Raw genomic sequence first — 24,835 nt, 5'->3', positions numbered from 1 at the left:
CCACTAAAGCCCAAGTGGAATTGAAGGACCTGGGTTCAAATTCCAACTCTTCCACTTAACCATCATTGGTGGTTTTAGGCATGTCATTGAACTCCTCTCTACCTGCCTTGGTAACCCATATGCCATTTTGCACTAAAATTTTCTGTACTGGATATAGGAACATGAGAAAAATCACCTGAAATCTTTCAGACATGGGATCAAACTTCAAGAAATCAAAAACTCCTCCAACTTCCTCATTTGAAAATGGCCTAGCTGATCTCTATGGTCCTTTCCATATCTGATCCTATGACTCCCCGTATCTCCCATTAAGGCTGAAGGAAACAAAACTACTGCCTTTATCTGAAGTATGGGGTCAATTTTCCTTTAAATCAGGGGTGTCCAACCAGTAGATCAAAATCTACCAACTCCCCCAATAAATCTGTGAGTCCATTGTCCACCAGCTGCCAAGGGAAACACAGCTGCCATTGGCACCCTCCTCATTGGTGGGCTTTACAGCCATCGTTCCTCACAGCCCACTTGGACACTTCCTTGTCAGCAGCCTCTCCCCTTGCTCTGGGGTGATCTCAAAGTTTCAAGGAAGTAAGGAGTCGCTTCTCTCCCCATCCCACCAGAAAAGGTTGGGGACCCCCATCACAAAAGTTGGCGATTTCTCAATAGAAATAGCTCCAAAGCAAGATGGAGACCCTTAAAGAAGCCTCATTCTCATTGCAAAAAAAAATTGAGAAGGTGATGGGGATGGGGGGATGGAGGTGTAGCATTTGCTGTGAGTGGGGGCGGGGGTCATCCTTTCCTTCCTTTGCTACAAATAGTTGGTGATCAGCCAAGGTCACACTTTACCAATTTACCTCAGCACTAACCATATGACTTCCCCTCCAGTGTTCAAAAATCACCCAGAGAATAACTTTTCTCTCACCCTGTAGGCTTATGTTTGAGTAAAAAAAAAAATGTGGGGTGGCTGCCTTCCCAAAACAACTAGAAGCAAAGGGTCGCAACCACGGGGTTGATTATGTTTAAGTTCCAGGCCCTGGGTTCTAGGTAGTTGTATCTATTTAACCTTCATGAAATGTTCATAGATAATGTTAATGTGTGGTTTTCTTAGTTGATTTGCTACCTGCAAGCGTTTTTATTTGAGTGTAATACCACTGGTCTAGACTCTCCCATAGAAGGCAAAGACAGTTTCAGTTTGCCAAAGAAGCAACCTCTTTTCCAACTGGACCTTGACTGTCTTTGCAGTTCACTGAGATGCTAGGGATGGCTGGATCCAGATTTCCCTCTCACAGTCTGTAATCTCACAGTCAAACTGATCAGGACTCCTCTGATCATCCTTCTCATCCTCTTTACAGTGTTTGAATGGTTGCCCCAGCCAGATAACCGATATGCTCCATTATTTCAGGGTATATCAGGGACCCTAGGTTGTTCCAAGACAATCAGCTTTACTTGCCAAATCACATCAGGAGTCAACAGGATCTCTCAGCTGTACCATCAAAATACCATCTCCTGCCTGTTTACCCGTCAGTCTCTACTTTCTGGACTCAGAAAGAACAACTGGCTGATGAAGGTTTGTGGTGAACTTAGGGCTAGTTTTTTCAAATGTATTTGGGCCCTTAATTTCTTCTAATGGCATTTCCCAAAATAAAGCCTAAGGATCGGGACCTTAGTTTACTCATTTGTGAAGTTAATGACCTCTAATGTTCTTGCTAGTTCTAACAATCTATAACTCTGCCACTTGTGGTGTGGCAAAATGCTATGTTGAATGTTAGAGAAGTTTCTACTGGGGAGTGACTTTGATGGAAAAAATAAGTCAAGAGTAAGGTATGGAGGCTATCGTAAGGGGAGAGAAAGTACAAGGGCAGGTATAATAGCATCTCTGGGGAGAAAGAAGGAAAGAGTCTAGAGTGCCATAAAGATAAAAATAAGCATTAATTGTGGGAATACTGGAAAAAAACAAGCATTAATTATGGGGAATGCTAGAAAGGGCAACCTTAAGTATAAAATTAGAAAGGAAGAGCATTTAATTTGCTTATTTCACAAACTTTAAGAGAAAAAGCACATTAATCATCTTCTCATTAAGATTTACTGAGATGCCCAAGACTGGAATGACTGGAAAGGAGGTTGTCAAAGAGATGATGGAGATTAGCTCCTACCGTTCATCGAGAGTTGCCCATTGTCTACCACAGCTGGTTAAGTGGAGGAACTCAGACTAGATCTAGTTTTGACTCTTAGGCCAGTGTGTTTTCTGCAACGAATAGTGCCTATTTGTAGAAATGCTGGCCCATATCATTCCACAAAGAAAGCCTAGACTCATAAGATTAGAAAAATCTTAGAAACCAGGTTGACCAATTGGTTAGATAATATCTGGAGAACTGGTACCCAATTCTGGATGCTCCATTTTAGGAAGGGCCCAGACAAGGTGAAGTATATCCAGAGGAGGGTGACTAGGATAATGAGGAGATACTATGCCAAGGTACATGAAGAGCATTTGAAAAGAACTGGAAATGGGGCAGCTAGGTGGTGCAGTGAGTAGAGCACCGGCCCTGGAGTCAGGAGGACCTGCATTCAAATCTGGTCTCAGACACTTGACACACTTACTAGCTGTGTGACCTTGGGCAAGTCACTTAACCCCAATTGCCCTGCCTTCCCCTCTCCAAAAAAAGAAAGAAAACAACTGAGAATGTATAGCCCGGAGAAGAGAAGACATGGTAGCTATCTTCAAGTATTTGAAGAACTATTGCCAAGAAGAGAAATTAGAATTGTTTTGTTTACCCACAGAAAACAAAACAAGAACTAATGAAGGAAATTGCAAAGTGGCAGATTAGGGATCACTGTAAGGAAAAACTTACTATTTTTTGTTAGTCTTTTCAGTTGTGTCTGACCCTTCATGACCCCATTTGGGGTTTTCTTACAAAGATACTGGAGTGGCTTGTCATTTCTTTCTGCAGCTCATTTTACAGATGAGGAAACTGAGGCAAACAGGGTGACTTGCCCAGGGCCAACAGCTAATGTCTGAGGCCAGAGCTGAACTCGAATCTTCCTGACTTCAGGCCTGGCACTCTAGCAATTAGAATTATCCCAAAATGGAATAGACTGCTTTGAAAAGTAGTGAATTCCTTTTCAGTGGAGGTCATCAAGTGAAGGCTTATGAGGAATTTCATAAAGGGAATTTTTGGACCTAGATGGGTCGAACTAGATAATCCTCAGAATCCCATCCAGTGGGGGTGGAGATGTCCACTTTTCACGGATGTACTTTTAAGTTTAATCAGCATCATTAATATTTTCTCCATCACTTTCTTAAGTCTAGAAAATCAGTAAAACAATATGTTAAGCCATGACTTATAGCATTTGCTTGATTTCTGATTAACTATTAGCTCTCAAAAGCTGGTCCTCCAGCTGGTTCCAGCATACTGATGGTCCTTGTATCTCTGAGATTCTGTGATCTAAATTGGTGGTGTCGAACTCAAATAGAAATGAGACCAGTAATCCATACATAAGGATCGCTGATGTCATATGTTGCCTCAATTTTAAAATGTAGTGTTATTTATATTTCACTAAATTTTTATTTATTTCATTACGTATTTCCCAATTATATTTTAATCTGGTTGGGGATCTGAGGGACCTGCCTGCATACAAGTCACATGTTTGACATCTCTGATCTAGTGCATAACTTAATTTCTCTTTTTTTTCGGAGGGGGGAAGGCAGGGCAATTGGGGTTAAGTGACTTGTTCAAAGTCACACAGCAAGTAAGTGTGTCAAGTGCCTGAGGTCAGATCTGAACGCAGGTCCTCCTGACTTCAGGGCCCGTGTTCTACTCACCGCACCACCCAGCTGCCCCACATAACTTAATTCCTACTGACCAACTAGCTCCTCGGAATTCTGTCTTGAATTTCTGGGAACCCAGCGAGGAATCCATTTGTAAGAGCTTTCAGTAGGAGATAGCTTTTCTTTGAATTACTAATAATTAGCACAGAAAGAATGCTACCATTTAGTATTATTACATAATTAATGAGAGTTGCTCATTGATCTTGCCTTTTCACAAACAGGAAAAGTCTTTTATTCTTTCATTCTTAACTTTCCCTTAAATAAAAAGCGTCCTGCCTTCTGCTGCGATGATCTCACTGACCATTTTTATAGAAGCCCATCGCCACTTCTTACGGAAAGGACACGCAATGAACTATCCCCTCACTTTAATCCTAAGCAGAGAGGAGACATCATGAGTTGGCTAACTGTTGGAACAGGCCAAGGGGGATGAAGAGGCCAGGAAGGAAAGAGAGATATACTTAATCTCAGCACCCAGTTTATCTGCTCCAACACATCACTTCTGCCTATTTGGAAGGTACAAAGCCCCATGAGCCAACAAGCAGTTTTTATATCAGTGGAAGCTCACCTAAGTTCAAGTGAGTCTTCCTCTCCTTCCACTCCTGCTTTGCAGGCATTTTTCTGGATCCTTCTTTTTGTGATGTAGTAATACAAGGCCTTGTCTTTTGTTTTCAACATCCTGTGGCAATTAAGCACAAGCCAATGAAGCAGGTGGTGATATTTACTCAGAAAAATCCAGGTTTCCCCCCCAGACAGATTGAACTATTTACTCAGTCACACCTGTAGCGTTATGCTATTGGACAGAACTCTCTCCCTAGTCTCACTTGGAAGAAAATTGAATGAGGTGAGGGGTCATTTGGTCAGCATTCTACCTCCTCTCTGCACTCAAAAGAGAATAGTTTGGGTCCAAGTTTTTCACCCAAGAAAGCTCTGGGAGATCTGGCTCAGTGCCAGGTGATATATTCAGAGGATCCAGTATGACCAGGTTAATTCAGAGATCACTGTCAGGGTTTAGGTCCATTCTAGGGCTGGCTAGATAGGGTCCTAAAACCAACGCAATCTCCCCAGTCTTTTCAGACCGAAATGGAATGGAAAAGCATTTATTAAGTACTTACTATGTGCCAAGCATTGTGCTAAGTGCCAGAAATACAAATAAAGTCCCTGCCCTCAAGGAGCTTACATTCTTACGGGGAAGTCAAAGACAAAAAGGACATGGTAGACAGGGAGAGACACTTTGGTCTGGAAAGTTACCGGAATGGTAAGTGGGATCCTAGGGGAGCAGACTGATAATACCCCAACACGTCATCCGGGAACAATGGCAGAGCTGATTTAATCATGATTGCAGAACTAGACTGGGGGATGGGGAAGGTCCTCATAAAGTTTACAGCGGACATGGCTGGCGAATCAGGAGTGAAATGAAGTAATTATCCGGGAACAATGGTCACCAGTCTAGAAAGTGGAGCTCCAGAGGGGAAGATTCTCCAGTCTGCGAGAGTTGGAAGTGAAGCAATTGAGAATGACCCAGGCTCTGTCAGGCTTCATAGAAAGCTTAACCCTGATCACACCTACAGTTTTGGGTGCTTAGCAGGAAGCCACACTTGCCTTCCAAAGTGGGAGCCGGGCAGGGGTGGGAATAGGGCAATTGCCAAACAGATATTTCACCCGTACCGATGGAGTCCAGACTGCCAATGAGGATGGGGACAGACAAGGGGGAGCGCTTGAAGGAGGAGACAGGGTGACAAGGGGAAATGAGAGAAGGCCTCAGAAAGTCTGCACAACTACCCCAGGACGGGCTTGGGTCTGAAGACAACCCACACATTGTTTTAAGGATCTGCCCCCCTGTGAGAGGAGGTGTTGCTAAAGACTGGCTCCAAACGAGGCAGGTTTGGCAGATTATTTCATCTATAAATCTACCTTGAGTAAGTGATGAAAATCGCTGCAGGACCCTTTAAACCACTGTTGAAAGATTTGTTAACTGTGCTTCAGTCATCTGTTGACTCAGATCCTTCCTGTGTGTTTTGCAGATAAAAAAAAAAAGGTAACAGGGTAATTCAGAGATCCTATGCAGTTCATAAGAATTTAGGGTTGAGAGCCAGAAGGGACTTCAGAATCATCTAATCCAGGGGTGAGGGAACCTGTGGCCTCAAGGCCACATGAGGTCCTCTAGGTCCTTGAGTGTGGCCCTTCGACCGAATCCAAATTCCCAAAAGATTCTGTGAACAAATGCGAAAGTTTCTATGAAGTTTGGATTCAGTCAAAGGGCTGCACTTGAGGACCTAGAGGGCCCCATGTGGCCTCGAAGCCACAGGTTCCTCACCCCTGATTTAATCTAATCCCCTCATTTTACAGATGAATAAACTGAGGCCCACTTAGATGAAGTGTCTTGCCCAAAGTTGCAGAGGTAGTTAATGGCAAAGTAGGAATTCAAATCCATCCTCCCTGCCTCCAAATCCAGAGCTCTCTTAACTATGCCACAGTTGAAGTCCAACAGTGGCTAGGTGGTACAGCGACTGGAGTGCTCCATTGAGAGTTAAGAGAATGTGAGTTCCAATTCAGCCTTGGATACTTAATAGACGTGTGACCCTGGGCAAGTCACTTAACCTGTCAACCTCAGTTTGCTCATCTGTAAACTGGGGATAATGATAGCACCTACCTCCCAGGGGGATTATGAGGATCAAATGAGGTAATATTGGTAAAGTACTTTGCAAATGCTATCGATATTAGCAAGTCTCTCCCACCACCCTCCACCCTCCACCCCCTCCAAAAAATAGGAACAGTCAACCCAAGTAGTAGCTTATATCAAACTGAACTGTCACCGACTATGGGGTAGGGTTGACATTCATCCTGTAGAAAAAGCATAAGAACCGACTGCTGACTTTCTGTATGACCTCAAATAGGTCCTTTCCCATGCTCTAGACTTTGGTTTCCTTCTTGTTTCCTTCTCTAATCACCGTCTGCTCTAACCCACCATAGCTGATAATGATGATAATATTATTTGTATTATCTATATGCTATATCTATATGTACATATAGATATAGTATATAGATAATTATAGTAATAAATAGATAATTATAGTAATATAGATATATAGATAATTATAGTAATACTAAATAGTGATACTAATATTAATAGAATAATAATTAATCAGAAGTATTTGCTTAGTCATTTTTCAGTCGTGTCCAGCCCTTCGTGACCTCATTTAAGGTTTTCTTGGCAAAGATACCAGGGTGATTTGCCATTTCCTTCTCTAGCTCATTTTACAGATGAGGAAACTAAGGCAAACTAATAGCATAGTAATTAATAATTAGTTAATTATAGTTAATTAATAGTATAGTAATACTAACATTAATTGTGCCTGGCACATAGCAGGTACTTAATAAATTTTTATGGATTAGTGGATTAATAGGAGAGAGACACTGTGGAATGTTGAGGGGGAAAGTATTGGACTCAGTGACAAAGGACAAGTTTTCTACTTCATCCTGGGGCGATCCTGAGCAAATCTTAACTGTTCTGGTGCTCGGTTTCTACATCTGCAAAATGAAGGGTTAAGCTAGGTGATCTATGACATTTTCTAGCTCTCACATTCCATGGGGTGGATGATGACGATGATGATGATGATGATGATGATAAAGAAAAAGAAATAACTCACATTTATTAAGTGCTATAAGGTTTAAAAAGTACTTTAGTCTCCACAACCCTTTGATGCAGATAAGAAGAGAGGAGAGAGATGGAGACAAGAGCATAGTGGAGGAGAGCCTTTAATGTGAGGATGTTCTGTTTACTTTGGATTTGGAAAGTGATGAGGGAATGCCAGTTCTGGAGCTCAGAGAAGCAGCAAACTGGCAGCTCTGGGAAAACAGCTTAGCCCAGCAGCCTCCACCATGCCCATGTGTTCCATTTCAGTACTGATCCACTGTCTGCCTTACAGGTGAAAGTGACCTTGATAATGAGGAATCTGGAGATAGTGATGTGGACAAGGAAGATTCCAAAGCTGAGAAACATTGGAAAGAGAAGGTTCCATTCCCTCCCGTGAGACGGAAGCCTCCAGGGAAGGCCACTTGGCTGGATGAGGGAACCTGTGCAGAGGTATCATTTCTAATCTCACACAGGCTATCCTTTATGATTCTTTCTGTCTTCTGATTAAATACTATTCCTCCTAGTTAGAAGTTCCTTGGGGGTTCTGAGCATTTTAGCCCTTCACGTAGTATCAGAAAACATATTACTGTGGGAAAATGTTAATTTAACAAGAACCTGTAATTAAGGAAGAAGTGTGTTATGGTGGAAAGTGTCAAGAGTCAGAGGACCTGAGTCTGAATCTCATCTATGATGCTTACTATCTGTATGACCTTGGACAGACAAGCCTCAGTTTCCTCATATGTAAAAATTGGAGTAGGCTGGCTTTATGGCATCTGTGCTCCCTACAGGTATGATTCTATGATTTTGTCAGGGTGAAAATCAATCAATGAATCAGCAAGCACCTACTATGTGTCAGGCACTGTATTCCCAGGTCCTGAATGATACAATCCCTGCTGGTAAGGTACAAAATGGGGGAGACAAAAACACATAAAATATATACAGTATAAACATAAAGTTAATACACACAAATAAATACAATGTAGTTTGGAAGGAAAGACAGCAGTTGGAAGGATCAGGAAAGACTTCATGCAAAAAAAAACCAACAAAAAGATACTTTTATTGCATCTTAAAGGAAAAGCATAACTCTTTGAGGTAGACGTAAGGAAAGACTGCCTCCCAGGCATAAAGGATGGTCTGTGCAAAAACCTGGAGATGGGAGATGGGGTGTCATGCGTGAAGAGAAGGCCAGTTTGGCTGGATCACAAAATATGAGGGAAAGTAATTCTAATAGAGCTGGAAAAATAGTTTGGAACCTGGATGTGTAGGGTTTTAAAAGCTAAAGAAAGAACAGGAAACCATTAGAGTTGATGGAGTTGATTCACATGGTCTGATATGTGCTTGAGGAAAATCACTTTAACAGGAATTTGTAGGCTGGGCTGGAAAAGAGAGAGATTTGAGACAAGGGGTCTTAATAGGAAGCTCTCCCAATCATATAGGCAAGGGGCCGTTAGGTGTTGCAGTGAGTAGAGCACTGGCCCTGGAGTCAGGAGGACCTGAGTTCAAATGTGACCTTAGACACTTGACACACTTACTAGCTGTGTGACCCTGAGCAAGTCACTTAACCCCAATTGCCTTGCTTTCCCCCCTCAAAAAAAAAGATCATATAGGCAAGAGGTGATGGGGGTCTGAAACCCCATCTGTAACTTGGGGTGTGGATGTTCGTGTGTTCATAAGATCATAGATATCAATCTGTAAGAGGCCAATCTTAGAGAGTTGCAAGAGGTTTAAAATGACTTATCCCCAGTCATATATTAAGTTAGCAGTAGGACGTGCTGATAGAAATGCCCAAAGCAATGATCACCAGGACAACTTAGCTTTAAATCACAAATGCTCAGAGGGTAGGAACCATATCTGTTTGAATCTTTTGGTCCAAAAAATTTAATAATTGATGCTGAATAAATACTTTTGATTGTGGTAAATAACAGCAGAACAGAAAATTTGACCAAAGAGGTTTCACTCATATCCCTGAACCTTGAACATAATCAAGAGGGGTATATGTAATCCTTAATTCCACAAGTCAAGTAACAAAGTCTGGTTGCTAAAAAGATACTTTTCAGGATCTTCAGGAAAGCATGTTTATAATTGTGCATGTCTGCTGTCTCCTAGGACACGTGGATGGATGCTCACCAAGGAACACAAGCTTCTAAAAAGAGCCAGGGACACCGTGGAAAGTCCCACCCACCTTTGGGGAGTGACTCTGTGTTTACCTCCCTTGAAACTTCTCAGCTCCCACATCAAAGATCCCATAGTACATTCTATGGAGGCCCCTTCCCGGACAGGAAGACATACCCCAGTGGTAAGAAGCATGAGGCCCCTAGAGACTAATTCTCTCCATTGAGATAAGTACCTTAGGGTTACATGATCCTAGATTCAGAGCTAGAAGAGACATTAGAAGCCATCTAGTCCAAGGTCCTCATTTTTCAGATAATAAAATTCTAGGTCTCTAGGTCAGTGTGAATCTGATTGCTCTGGAAAGACCTGAAAAGAACATATTACTTTATCTCAACATCTATTCCCTTGGATAAAAGGTAAAGTTAGAAATTCAGGGTAGGGAGAGGAGAAGCAACAGCATAGGACTCTACCTGGATGACTAAGAGGCAAGCGTGGTACAGTGGAGATACGATGTTGGACTTGGAGTCTGGAAGGACTAGATAAAAATCCAGTTCAGACATCATTCTAGTCATGTAAACTTGGGCAAGTGATTTTTAACCTCTCAGCCTCAATTTTGTCATCTGCCAAATGGGGACAGTAATACCTACAGTATCTACCTGACTGGGTAGCTGTGAGGCCCAAATGAGACTACCTATTGTTAAGGGTTTTACAAACTTAAAGCATTATGCAAATGCCCATTATTATAAATTCCAAATATTAACAGTTATTAATTAAATAATAAATATCATGAACTTATTATTTAATAATTATTCAATTATATTTAATATTCTAAAAATTAAATTACAATTATACTTCATTTTTATTTATTAGTAATAATGAGCCCTTTTTAGGTGAACATCCCTTTGATAACCATCCATTCCAGCATTTCTCCCACCCAACAAGAAGCTGAAGGCCCAAAAATATACCCTGAGCCTTCCTGATGTCTGCAACATCACACTCTGCCTTTCTTCTAGGCTACGGAACAGAATACTAACATGCCTACCTTTCATTCTACCAGCTGTTGCAAACAAGTTTTCATCTATTGGGGGTGGGGTACCTGTCACCTCAAGGCCACATGTGGCCTTCTAGGTCCCTGGGTGCGGCCTTTTGACTGAGCCCAAGTTTTACAGAACAAATCCTTTTATTAAGGAGATTTGTTCTATGAAATTTGGATTCAGTCCAAGGGCCGCACTTGAGGACCTAGAAGGACACATGTAGCCCCGAGGCTATGTGTTCTCCACTCCTGATTGTCTTACCCTTGTCCCTTCTTGGTTGGAAATAATCTGTCTTTCCTTTGTACCTCATCATTTGCACTTTCATATTCTCTTTTGTATTATAGGTACTTGTGAACCTGGCTTCTGTCCTCTGCTACTGGTGGGGGCAGGGAACACATATTGATTTTCTTATTCCCCAGATCAAGGAGTACTTGCTTTGTACACAGAGATTTCTCAAGTGAGTTAATCTTCTTTTATTCATTTACAAGGGAATGTGAAGATCTCCAAAAGCAGGCACCAAATGTTTCCAGAACTTCCAGCTGAAAGATGTACTCTACCACCTGTTCAAACCACCATCAACCCAGAGCAAAATGTGCCTAGAAAAGTAAAGAAAAAAAAGGTTTGTTTAAACAAAATTAATCTGGGTTCAGAAACTCAGTGAATAAGGTTCTTGTTTTCAAAGATCACAGATTTAGAGCCTGAAGAGAACTCGGGAGTCATCTTGTCCAAAGCCGTTGTTTCACGGATGATGAAGCAGAGGTTCAGAGACGGTATGTGACTTACCCAAGGTCACAGAGCTAGTGCAGAGGAGGGATTTGAATCTAGGTTTTCCTGACTCCAGAGGAGCATTCTACCCACTGTAATAGCTTGGTACAGTCAAAAGAATACTGGCTTTGGAATCAGAGAGCCTAGGTTCATATCCGGCCTTTGTCACCTGTAACCTACCCTTGGACAAGCCCCTTTTACCACTCTCTGCCTCAGTTTCACTATCTGTAAAATGAGGGCCTTGGACTAGCTGGCATCTAAGGTTTCTTCTAGCTCCAGGATCATGTAACCCTAAGGTACTTATCTCAATGGAAAAAGAATTAGTCTGTCTTAATATTTAATTCAGGACAGCTTGGTAGCAAGCATGGAACCAGGAAGACTCATCTTCCTGAGTTCAAATGTGGCCTCAGACACTTCCAAGCTGTGTGACCCTAGGCAAGTCACTTAACCCTGTTTCCTCATCTGTAAAATTATCTGGAGAAGGAAATGGCAAACCACTCCAGCATTTTTGCCAAAAAAAACCCCAAATGTAGCCACAAAGAATAGAGTGAGACTGAAAAACAACAAAACACTGAATTCACTGTTAAACTGAAATGAATTCTTAGCAGTTTCAAAAATTCTTGATAATCCCCCCAAATTCATCATGTAGTGGTCATCCTTTTGTGATGAGCCCATTCAGTTAACCTAATACTCTAGGTACCTTAATAAAAGGATTTGTCCTGTAAAGCTTGGACCTAATCAAAAGGCTACACCCAAGGACCTAGAAGGCCACGTGCAGCCTCGTGGCTGCAGGTTCCCCACCCCTGCTAGGCAGCCTAATTATTCTAGTAATAGCCCAGAATAAGCCTCTTCTGCACCATAATGACACATCCGTGGGCTTCCAGGGAAGATGTAAATAACTTGACAACTAATAAAACTGAAGAAAATTAGACTGACTTTCAATCTAGCCCTAAAATAGCCAACATTTCTGTCGTTCTTTAAGTTTTGCATCTCATTTGAGCCTCACCACAAACCTTTGAGGTAGATGCTATTATTATCCCTGTTTTACGGATGAAGAAATTTAAAGTATATGATACAGCTGCCATCTTAGTAATAGCAATAAATATCTTTTCAAAGGGACCAGAGGGACTGGTTGGGGAAGGTTAGAGGTCAAGAGGGAAGAAGGAGGATTATTTTGGGGGGGGCAATATGTTGTCTGCATAGGAACTTGAGCTTGTAGAAAATGACCTCTGCCAAACCTGAGGTCTCCGCTAAATCCTGGGAAACTTAAATCTGAAGTAGTTCCGAGCTCAACTTGGTGTCAGTTTCCAAAACTTGAGGGCATATGTTTCTTGTCCAATGAAGAAGACTGGGGAAGGACAGGAGATAATCTATGGAGGCAAACACTGGTTCACCTGCTGCTTCACGGCCCTCTCCCTGAGTGATGGGTTGGCTTAAGCTTGACCCCAACTTGAGATTCAGTTTCAGCTTTGGTTGATTTAGGGGTGGGGTGGGAATTTGTTTCAGTCTGAAGTGACCCTGAGAGTCACGTCCAAACCGAATAATCTAAGGAAACTCTACAAGCTGGATCTGCTCCCCTCCAAGCTGACCCTCGACTCCCCCTCCCAGGGCAGCTTGGGCAATTGGACTTTACAGTAGACTTGGACACGTGACCACAGACAAATCTCTCTGAGCTTCATGGGAAAAATAGGGATAAATATGCAAAGGTAACCTAGTGAAATAGGGAGAATGAAGCTTTGACTTTGGAGTCAGAGAATGTGGGTCTAAAGTCTGGTTCTGAGACCTCAGGCAAATCACTTCTAGCTCTCCTCTATAAAATGAGGTGATCAGACTAGGTAATCTCTAAGGTTCTTTTCTGGTGTCACTGGTGTTTGTGATCCAAACCAGGGAAAGAAGTCATTAGTCAAGAAGAAGAGCCCACCACCCCTCTTCTATTGCCAAGATTTATGGAATGAAAATCCTCTTACACAATATTAAAACTACACATTCAGCATGTTTTAATTGGGATGAAGAAGTTAAGACTGGGACGGACTGTCACACAAAGCCACCCACAGTTCAAGAGAATGGTTCAGATTTCTACTTGGAGTTCCAAATGCGTACTTTGTCAAAGAAATTATGCCAGCTTTGTACTCGATGAATGCAGTTAGTGGCCAGTGAGCACCTGTGTTGTCAATGTCTCCATAAGTATAAAGAACTTATGTGTCTGTGTTCAACTAATAATTTTCTTAATATTTCACAGTGATACATACCACCCTACATATTTTAGGTTGAATTACCTTCCTTGCTCAAATTTAACTTCATCAGAAGCTAGCACACATCTATTTCTTCCACCTCTGCCCCCAACCCACTTTCTTTTTTTGAGAATGAAAAAAAAGTGTATATTTTTCCTCCTGTGAAACCAAGCTCCCCGAAACCTCGCATTAAAACATTTCTGAAAGCAGAGACCATATGTCAAAAATAGCAAACCAAAAAGGAGAAATTTTCAGTAACTTCTGAATAATTGAAAACAGAAGGTTTTATTACTATCTCTATTCCACATATTTTTTTAAACAGAAGAAATCTGGGCCAAACCTGTGACTGATTCTGACACTCTGGATTTGTTTTTTCAGCTATGTTCATATTAGAAAAACAGTAAAGCCTGAACACCCTGGCAACAGGGATATTGGTCTAAACTCTGAAAGAGTGGAGAAGAGTTAGCTGTCTAGAAAAGTAGGCTTGAATGCCTAAGCTCTGCTTAAACCTCTTCTGCCTAGCAGCCTGGCTCAGGACCGGTTGCTGAATATCACTTTGTTTCAGTTCCCTCAAACACAAGTGAAATTAAAAAAAAGCCATTTCCTCTCAAAAGCGTCCTAAGATCATGAAATTCTTCTATCTGCCTTTGCTGAATTTAACAGGGCTTCTTCTTTACTCTCATTTTATAGTTAGGCAAACTGAGACAGTGGATGTGAAGGGACATGACTAGAGTTAGAACTTAGAGCTCCTGACTCCCGGACTTGTCTTTAGCTTTCTTAGCATCTACCAAAGCTGCATTAGAATAAAGATTAGCATTGTCATGAAATGATATAAAAGAAAGTTACAGCATCCTTTGTGCCAGGCATCAGTGTTCGGATACTTACTATACTGGGTTCGGTTTTGTTTGTAATTTTCACATAGGTGCCAAAGGCTTTGAAATTACCTGCTATCACAGAAGAACAACCCAGAGCCCAGGAACCCTTGAGGACTCAGCTTAATGACTATGGCATCCCAGAAGAGCTGCTCATCCTTCCACTGGAGGTTCCTTCATATGCTGAACAACAGCCCAAAGAGAGGGGCCAACGAGGAGGTAAGTGTGTTGGGGATAGAAATGATCTGCTTTTAGAGATGACTCAGCTAAAAGGAACTTTTTATTTTCCCAGAACGCATCTAGAGGGATTTAATATTGAGTCACATATATCAGTGAAAATGTTTAGCCCTGTGGTCCTCCCTAAGCGATTCTATTCTAGCTACTCATTTGCTTTTGGCAATTTATTTACTTCCTGTATTCCCTTCAGTCTGGAATTAGCACAGTCTCTTTCATGTAATTTTTGTTGTTCAGTCATTTCAGTTATGTCTGACTCTTTGCAACCCCATTTGGGGTTTTCTTGGCAAAGACACTGGAATGGTTTGCCATTTCTTTTTCCAGCTCATTTTACAGATGAGAAAACTGAGGCAAACGGTTAAGTGACTTGCTCAATAAGTGTCTGAGGCCAGATTTGAACTCAGGAAGATGAGTCCTCCTGACTCCAGGCCTGGCATGCTATTTACCATACCACCTAGCCACCCTCTCATATAATAGATCCTTAGTAAATGTCCAAATGAATGACTCAACTCAGCCAGTCAGCCAGTCAATAAGATGATGGCCCCTGAGCACTTGACAGCCTTTTAACTCCCTTTTAGGAATCAAACATTCAACTAACCTTTATTTTTTAAAAGTGCAAGGAATTTTACCAGAAGATGTAATTGACTATCATTTCTCTAGAAGGCTTAAATTAGGAGTCATGCAAGGAATCATGAGGTTCATTCATTAAACAAAAAAGGTATAGATAGATAGTGACTCCTGGACTAATATGCAGAATGAGATACACATTTTTGTACACGGCCAATATGAGCTTTTTATTTTGCTTGACTATGCATATTTGTTTAAGGGATTTTTTCAGTGTTGGGGGGAATTGGAAGGAGAGGAAATAGATGCTTGTTGACAGAAAGAGAGAGGAAGGAGAGAAGGAAGGAGGGAGGAAAGAGAGGAAAGGAAGGAAAGAGAGGGACAGAGAAAAGAGAGGTGGAAGAGAGGAAGACAGAGAAAGAGAAGGAGAGAGAGAGGGAGAGAGAGAGAGTGATAGAGAGAGAGAGATTGAGAGAGAGAGAGAGAGAGAGAGAGAGAGAGAGAGAGAGAGAGAGAGATTACAATCTTAGGGGTGCCCATAATAAGATATCTCTAAAGCTAAGAGGAGTCTTCATTGGAAGGAAATTATTGTCCAGCTATGGAGAGCCATGAAGGATAATCAGGGCTATTTGAAGGGATGGGAAGAAATAAAGATTTTCTCAATTCCATGTTCTTTCTTATGACTACCCTGACAGGTAAGTCAGGAAGCTAGCCAGTCTATCCCAATTTCATGAACTCTGAACTAGTGCCCTAAATGCCATAGTCAACCGGGTATAGTGGAAACTCCCCTGGGTTGGGAGCTGGGAAACCTTAGTTCTCATCTCTGCTCTGCCACTAACTTTGAGACAGCCACTTCCCTCTCTGGGCTTCAGGGTGTTCCTCTCTAAAGTGGAGGGGTTGGACCAGAGGACTTCTAATAGGCTACAATGTATGGGGAGTGCGCCCCATCCCTACAGATCAGGAAAACCAGTGAGAGACACATCCTCCTGAGAGGAAGATTACCTCCTCAATCTTAGGAGCAGAAATAGTTAGTAATGGTGACCCAGTTGGTTCCTTTTTCATTTTACTCTGTCTTCACTTTCTAGAATTTTGTAATACTGAATGCAGACCCAAGGCTAATGCAGAAGGGAAATCTTTGCTAAGACTACCTCTGCAGCATGCCTGCTACTCTCAGCCACCACTGACTGTACATCTCCCCAGGGACTCGGGCAGGAACTCACCATTGATTCCAGGTACCTTCTCCCTCCCTCCATTATACTTTAGAAAACTTGTTCTAGAAGGAAGGAAGAGAGGAAAAACAGATCCTCCCTCATCAGGGCATCTAAAGGAGAGATTAAGGTATTTAGATCAAGTTTGCTGGAGCTAGCTTTGTTCCTAGCCCATCACAGTGATGTAGAGGACTGAACACCGGACTTGGATTCGAGAAGACCTAGGTTTGAATCCTGCCTCAGATTGTACTAGCTGTGTGACCCTGGGAAAGTCACTGAACCTCTCTGGGCCTCAGTTTCCTCATTTGTAAAATGAAAGGGTTGGACTCAGTGGCCTCAAAGGCTCTGTACCCAGGATCCTATGATCACCCTTCTGCTAACAATTTCTTGTCACAAATTAAACGTCATCTATGGCTAAGAATGTTTCATAGGATCATAGATGGTGATTGGCAAATGAGCCTCAACTACAAGCAATGGATGGAAGTTGCGAAGAGATAGATTTGGGCTTGATGTAAAAACAAACAAACGAAAAACACCCTAAGAGTTAGAGCTTCTAACAGGGCAGTGGACTGCCATGGGAGGAAGTAGATTTCCCATCCTTCATGTCTTCAAGCAAAGGAAGGAAAGAAGAGATAAGCATTTATTAAGTACCTACTATATGCCAAGTACTATGTTGAGCATTTACAAATATTATCCCATTTGATCCTCACAACAAAAGGAGGTTAATAACAGCATTATTATTACTATTATTATTATTCTTCCTATTTTATAGATGAAGAAACTGAGGCTGAAGGTGGTTAAGTGTCTTGCCCAGAGTCACACAGCTAAGAAAGTATCTAAGACAGGATTCGAACTCAGGTTCTCCTGATTCTAAGCCCAGCCCTCTCTCCACTGCCCCTTTTAGCTGCCTCAAAGACTGGATGACCTATGCTTGGTCATCTTCTTGTTCAGGTATGAATTGGACTACAAGGCTCTGTGGTCCCTTCTGATAGTCTGTGACTCTGTAAATTTAGAGATGGAAAGGACTTTTGAGATAACCCGGTCCAATTCTTTCCTTTTTCCAATGAGGATCCTGAAGTACAAAAAGGTTAAATGAGTTGCCCAAAGTTAGACAGCTGGTTAGTTGCAAAGCTGGGACAAGAACCCAATTTTCCTGATTCCCAGTCCAGTTTTACCCTTCCCAGCCTCCCCTCCCATTTTCATTTAACTGCTTGAATCAACTGGACAATAAGTTTTTATTAAGCACCTACTGTATGCTAAGTCGGACAGTTAGGTGGCACCAGGACTGGAATCAAAAAGACTTGAGTTCAACTCTGGCCTCAGACATTTACTAGCTCGTGACCCTGGGCAAGTCACTTAACCCTGTTTGCCTCAGTTTCGTCATCTGTAAAATGAGCTGGAGGAGGAAGTGGCAAACCATTCCAGTATCTTTGCCAAGAAAACTCAAAATGGGGTCACAAAGAGTTGGACATGACTGAAACAACTAAACAACAATATGCTAGGTGCCGTGGATACAAAGACAACAAATTAAACCATCCCTACTCACAATCGGCTTGTTAAAAGAAATGTGGCCAGGAGAGCAACCTAGAGTTCTTAAAGTAGAATTTTAGACACTGTGGTACTTAGGTAGGAGAGAGACCTTTTAACCAATCATCCCTCAAATTGAACGATATAGTTATGAATCTAAGAATATAGTGTATAGACAGATATACAATAAAGCCATCAATCAGTAAACATTTATTAAGCACCTACTATATGCCAGGCACTGGGCATACAAAAAGACATGGATACAAAAAGAAGCAAAAAACAGTTCCTGCCCTCATGGAGCTTAAATTTAATAGTCAGTTATTATGATTTTTATATATGTATGTCTAGATAGATAGATATAGAGACATGACCAATGCAGGAATCTGTTTTTCTTGACTATACATGTTTGTAACAGGGGTTTCATTTTTCTTATTTTCTCAATTATGGAGGGGGAGGTGGGAAGGAGAGAATGCAGATCAGGAAATAAAATCTAATTTTTAAAAAATGTTTCCTTTCCCCAGTACCTAAAGCAGTGCTCTGCATATAGCAGGCACCTAATAAATTCCATCTTTAAAAGAATCAGGAGAGGTAAAAGGGTAGGCAGAGGATCATTGTCAATTCAAATATACTGATTTGAGGAAATCCAGGAACCAGAAGGGGAAAACATAGTGGAGAGAATCTAGGCAGAAACAGAAGAGGTATTGGCATCAGAGAATAAGATAAACCACTGGATTATGTTCAGAAAGAAGAAATTTATGAGGAGTTTGGGAAATGGATAACAAGCCTAAGAAGGAGGTATGATATGAAAGAGATAGGAGACTTCAATTATTCAGATATCTACTGGAGTGTCGTCTTGGTCAAAAGCAGAGCAGCTATTTCTTGGTTTACCCGAATGATAATTTCATCCTTCAAAAAGTGGAAGATGCAAGGAGGTAGCTAATATGATGGAAGGAATACTGGCCTTGGAGTCAGACTTTGGTCAAGTGACTCTGAGCTTCCCATCTGTAAAATGAGGAGATTAAGCTAGATGGCCCCGAGGTTTATTCTAACTCTGTCTATGACCCTATAAAATTCTATTCTGAATCTATTTCTCAGCAAAAAGAAGGTACTAGATTCTGGGGTGGAAATGATGGGAACCTTGTGAGGCTGTGACTACTCCACCTTAGAATTTGTGATGGAAGAGAAGAAAGATGGGTAGAGTCTGACGTACAACCTAGGATTGGGGAGAGATTTCAAGGCGTTCAGAAAAAAAGGATAGAATGGATTCTGTTGACTGGTCCTGTACAAGGGAAGTTACCTCAGGAAGAATGGAAAGCTCTCAACAAAATTATGAAGACACAAAGAAGAAATAATTCCAAAGAAGAGGAAAAGGAGGAATTGTCTAAAGAGATTGACATGGCTACTCTGGGGACTCATCAACTAATTTAGATTTTTTAAAAGACGTACAGAATATGGAAGCAAAAGCCAGTAATTGAGCAGTCATAAAAGCATAGAACAGTACTGTCAAAGAGTGTTAATAATAATGGCTAACACTTGCAAAGCACTTTAAGATTTAAGGGATCCTCACTAAAGCTCTGTGAATTAGGTGCCATCATCACCATTTTACATATGAGCAAACAGGCTGACTGGTTCTAGGTCTCTCAGCTAAGTAAGTGTCTGGAGCAGGATCTGAACTTAGCTCCTTCTGATTGCCGGTTTAGCGTTTATTTCTTGTGTCACCTAGCTGCTCATAATCAAGATTACTGAAGTTTAGGGTAAGCTAAGTCTAGGGAGAAAAGTTAAGAACAACCGAAAGGGTTGTTTTAGTTATATTGGGAGAATGAGGAGGATCAAAGAAGCAATAGAAATATTGCTTAGGGTGGATGAATAATGATAATCAAGGAGTAAGAGAAGAGACAGACATTCAGCTCTAATTTGACTTATTTTACTCTGCCAAGGAGAATGCTTTGGACTGGAAAGGACAGAATAAAATTGACTAATAGAGGGTTGATACTCAAGACAAAGAGCAAGATAACAAGAGAACACCTAACTCACTAGACCTTTAAGAGTTCAAACTAACTACATCCTAGCTTACTGAAAGAAGTAGGAGGTGTGCCTGCTGCACCATTGTGGGTGATCTTTGAAAGAGTAATGAAAGAGAGAGGGACCACAAGACTAGATAATGACATATATTCTGATTCTTAAGAAAGAAAAAAGGATGATCTACCAACTCTGAAGTTTAAATTAATTTCCTGGCAATATTAAAGGAATGGGTAGTTAACATGTAGAAAAGGAAGTAGGGATGGAAGAGAGGTCAGATTTGAACTGAGGTCCTCCTGACTTCAGTTCCAGTGCTGTAACCACTGTGCTACTTAGCTGCCCCGATAAACATGATAATGTCAGTTACATGGCAGAGCAGATAAGGTGCTGAACTTGTAGTCAGGAAAACCTGAGTTCAAATCCTGCCTCTGACACTAACCAGCTACATGACTTTGGGCAAGTCACTTAAATCTCAGGTGAGTTTCCTCACCTCTAAAACGGGGATTAATAATAGCCTCAAACTCACAGGGTTATTGTGAGGATCAGATCATACAGCACATGTGCTTTGCAAACCTTAAAATACTATGTAAATGCCATTACTATCACTGTTGTGTTCATCAAATCTTGAAGATGACATAAAGATTATAATTGAATTGCTTTATCCCAAAATGGCCTAAACTGAGTAGTACATAGAGTCAGATATGATAGGATAAAATTTAAGAGAGATAAAATGCAAGGTCCTACATTTGAATTTTTCAAAAATCAACTTCATAGGAACAAGGTTAGGGAGTCATAATTAGGACAAAAGTTTGGCTGTAAAAGATCTAAAGGTTTTCGTGGGAAGTAAGCTCAAGGTAAGTCAGTAGCATGACATTGTGGCTAAAAATCTCATGCAATCTTAGGCTTCATTGAGAAAGAATAGAACCCAATACCAAGGAGGTGACAGTTCTGCTACATTCTGCTCTGTTTAGACCTCGTCTGATGTATGATGTTCTGTTTGAGTTTTGTGTTCACTTCTGTGCACCATAAAGAACATCCAAGGGAGAGTAATATTTTTTGTGGAAGTTCTCAAATTCATGTGATATGTTGAATATACCCAGGGGACATTCAGCCTAGAGAAAACTTAGGAGTAACATGTCTTTGAGTATTTGAAAAGCTGTCACACGAAAGAGGGGCAGGTAGATACAGTGGATAGAGCTGCAGGCCTGGAGTCAGGAAGAACTGAGTTCAAATGTGGCCTAAGACACTTACTAGCTGTGTGACCCTGGGCAAGTCACTTAACCCTGCTTGCCTCAGATTCCTCATTTATAAAATGCACCTACCTTCCAGGGTTGGTATGAGGATCAAATGAGCTAATATTTGTAAAGCGCTTAGCACAGTGCCTGACACATAGTAGGCATTCTAGAGTTGTTAGCTGTTATTAGGTTTATTTAATTTGACCCAAGATAGCAGCATTAAGAATGATGGATGGGGTTTTCTAAGAGGCAGCTTTAGGTTTGATGTAAGGAAAACCTATATCCAAGTGAAATAAGTTGCCTCATGCAGGAGTTCCTCCTCAATGGAGATCTTTAAGCAAAGGCTGAATGACCACTTCTCCTTTTTTAGATACAGATTGGACTAGATGGTTCATCTGAGGATCCTCTGGAGTTCTGGATTTGGGGCCAGTGGACCTCTGTTCGAATCCTAGCCCTGACATTTAGAACCAGAGTGGCCACAGTAAATCAGTTAACTGATTTAAGATGAGGCTTCAGTTCTTCATCTGGTGAATGAAGAGATGACACGAGATGATCTCTGAAGTCTCTTCCCATTCTAAGTCTATCATCTTCCCGCAGGTTTGGGGGATAAGGGTTTGGCTATTCCTCAAAGGAAAGGCATATAGTCTTACCAATTATATTTCACCCAACCACATAAAGCACTTGTCCACTGCCCCCTTTGCAAGATCAAAGAGGAACAGAATTAGCAATGATTGGAGCTAACCCACATTGGTCACCAACAGTCATCATGCATATTCTTTCATTTCTCTCTTACTAATAAATCTGTTCTTTTTTTCATTTGCTTCTCTCTCTCCTCTTTTTCCAGATAATGATTTTTCTCACCCACATGGAAGTACTCATGAAATAAGATATTCAGAGACAAAGAGTAACAAAATTCAGCAGAAAACACCCAGTGCCAGAAGTCCCAAAGACAGTATAGATGATGGAACCAACCAGAGTGGCCTCCCAGAACAGCTCTTAGGTAACCAACCACCCCATCTTGCCTGATGTGTGCTTATGATTTGACAGGGATACAAAATAATATACCTGGGTAGAGCCATGAGATCTCTGATGGTCACTACACTAATAAAGAAAATCAGCATCAACTTTGAGGATGCCAGTGGGGTTAGCGTTCACCCCGCAGCTTCATTCCTAAAGAGTCAGTACATGTTTGAAGGTTTCACTGCACCAACATGCACTGCCAAGCCAGTTGGGTTTTGCTCATCCCTGGCAAGGGCAATGTGATGACATAGCCTCATTGCGCTAATGGAGAAGGCATTAGATACCCTGTTTACCCAGCACACACCACCCAGAGTTATCATGTGCCTTCTGGGTGAAAGTGAGCCCAATAAACACAGGGAATGTTAGAGTGGTCCAGAAAGAAACCAGAGATTTCTCCCAGCCACATTTTAGCTCAGGGCAGATCTAAGAATTACAGAATTTGGGAGCCACTCTTGCAGTAAAGGTATGGCCCCAAAACACTATTTATCAATGATGCCAGGTGATGCTACTTAGCTTTGTTTATTGGCCATTTGTTGACTTTTTGCCTGAATGGAAGAATGGATGCCTTCATCTTACGTTTTATAGTACAAAACTGAGGTCAAAGCCAAGTTTCTTCAAAAGGAAGTTACTGTCCCTTAAAAGCCACTGGAATCTTCCTAGCATTGCTCAGATCAGATCAGAGCCTGTCTAGTCTCTACATCAGTGGTCACATCATAGAATTGGCTCGAGCCAAAGGAACTTCAGAGAACATCATCTGGCCCATAGTTTAACAAGATGACTATTCTTGGTGGTGGTGATGATGACGATGACGATGATGATGATGAAGAAGATGATGAACAAATTTTGGGTGCCTCTGAGGGTACATATGCCAGCACTAAGGCCATTCTATGGAGAAGCAACACAGAATAGTATAAAAGGTGTTAGAGATGGGATCAGGAAAAACATGGGCTTAAATCCCACCTCTAACATTTACTATCTAAATGACCATAAGGAAGTTACTTAGCCTCCCTGAATCTCATTTTCCACAATAATACCCATGGGACACATTTGGCAGAATTGTCTTGAAGATCAGATGTAAAGTCATTTGTCCACCTTATAGTACTACATGTATCAATTATGATTAAGTTCCTGGACCTTGAGCTAATCATACCATGTGCCTGTCCCATCTACCCTTCAACATATTTCTACAGGTGAAATCTTGGTTAAAATGAAAGTCAAGGGCAGTGTGGTAGAGGAAAGAAAATAAGAGGAGATGTGATAAAAGGGCAGTGTGCAGCCTGAGGGGGCTGTTTGTAGGAAAGGAAGGAGGGGGCACAGTTGCTAGGCAGCCAGTCCCAGTTTTGCCAACATTTGCCTCAGTGACAGTCAGGGAATTTTTATAGAACTGCCTCCAAAATCTTTTTTTTTTCCTAAGCACTAGCTGGTAAAGCTACCTCCTTCTACCCAGTATCTCCCTGAGTCACTAGGCAGCATTTCCCCCAAAACCTATGGCTTGAAGTCTGATCGGCAGTTGACTCTTGTCAGCACCCAAAAACATACGAATGTGTGTATAACTGCCTGCAGGGCTACAAAATGTGTTTTTTTTGTTTTGTTTTTTTGTGAATGGGATGGTTTCTTGACCCTTCATTCCCTCTGGTATTGCCAGTCCTGCTAATTCAGAGATTCTTTACCCAAGGTTCGTAAACCTGGTTGTTCTTTTAAAAAATATTTTGATGACTGTATTTCAGTATAATTTATTCCCCTTTGTAATCCTATGTATTTTATATTATATACTTAAAAGCATCTGAGAAAGGGTCCACAGGTTCACCAGACTGCTAAAGGCACCCACAACACAAAAAGAGGTTTAAGTTAGAGCCCCTGGGCTAATGCCTTGTGTTTATTTTCAAGGGAGTTCTCAGGACCCAGCACTTGGAAACATCTTGATGGGGCCTGCTGGAGATACTGTTTGCCAGCCTCTCTTGGGTTCTGTCCAAAGCATGGACCTCCCTCTCCAGCTTGTTTTTGCATCAGGTGAAGGTAAGCTGACACACTCCAGGTCAGTCTCTTTTTCAAAGGGAAAAATTTTGCCTGTAGCTCCTAAAACTTCCCAGCGATAGAGAGACATCATTAAAATCAGACCAAAGTCAGCAGTTTTTCCCCCTCTCACTGACACAGTGCTGCTTCTGTAGCTCAGTACAATAAGCTAATGTTTGCATAACAAGTTTACTCACGCTAGAGAATCTTGGGAGAGAAGTTCCAGGCCTGGGCCTCACTTGAAGGAGGAGGGGGAGGAGGTCTAATGTACATGGTTGATTCCTTGATGAGAATGATAACGCCCCTTTGGTATTTGCCCAAACTAAACACTGCCCTTCTTCTCTTTCCAGCCAACCTCTAGAATCAGAGGTGGCTAATTGGTAAGCGGGTCAGGTATTCATGTTATGTGCGTCGGTTCACCAGCGTGAATCATCTGGCTCCTGACAGATATGCAAAGCAATTTCCAAAAACCCTTCTGGCATGTTAACTTGTTGGGAAAGAGGATAGCTGATTTGGGGGTTAGAGCCATTTTGCAAAGCAGTATGCAAAA

General features: G+C 41.5%; 1 protein-coding gene across 1 annotated transcript in view; it reads left to right on the top strand.

Annotated features, from left to right (window-relative positions):
* Nucleotides 1–24,835, top strand: part of KIAA2012 (KIAA2012 ortholog) — a 150,156-nt gene that overhangs the window by 23,597 nt on the left and 101,724 nt on the right. Inside the window, 8 exon segments of the mRNA XM_036756872.1 lie at nucleotides 1,394–1,558; nucleotides 7,744–7,901; nucleotides 9,558–9,747; nucleotides 11,086–11,216; nucleotides 14,516–14,684; nucleotides 16,349–16,471; nucleotides 22,097–22,252; nucleotides 24,160–24,288. Coding sequence (XP_036612767.1) covers nucleotides 1,394–1,558; nucleotides 7,744–7,901; nucleotides 9,558–9,747; nucleotides 11,086–11,216; nucleotides 14,516–14,684; nucleotides 16,349–16,471; nucleotides 22,097–22,252; nucleotides 24,160–24,288 — 1,221 coding nt within the window.

The sequence above is a fragment of the Trichosurus vulpecula genome, chromosome 4 (assembly GCF_011100635.1).
Source record: "Trichosurus vulpecula isolate mTriVul1 chromosome 4, mTriVul1.pri, whole genome shotgun sequence".
NCBI classification, from domain to species: domain Eukaryota; kingdom Metazoa; phylum Chordata; class Mammalia; order Diprotodontia; family Phalangeridae; genus Trichosurus; species Trichosurus vulpecula.
This window is presented reverse-complemented; position numbering and strand designations above follow the sequence as displayed.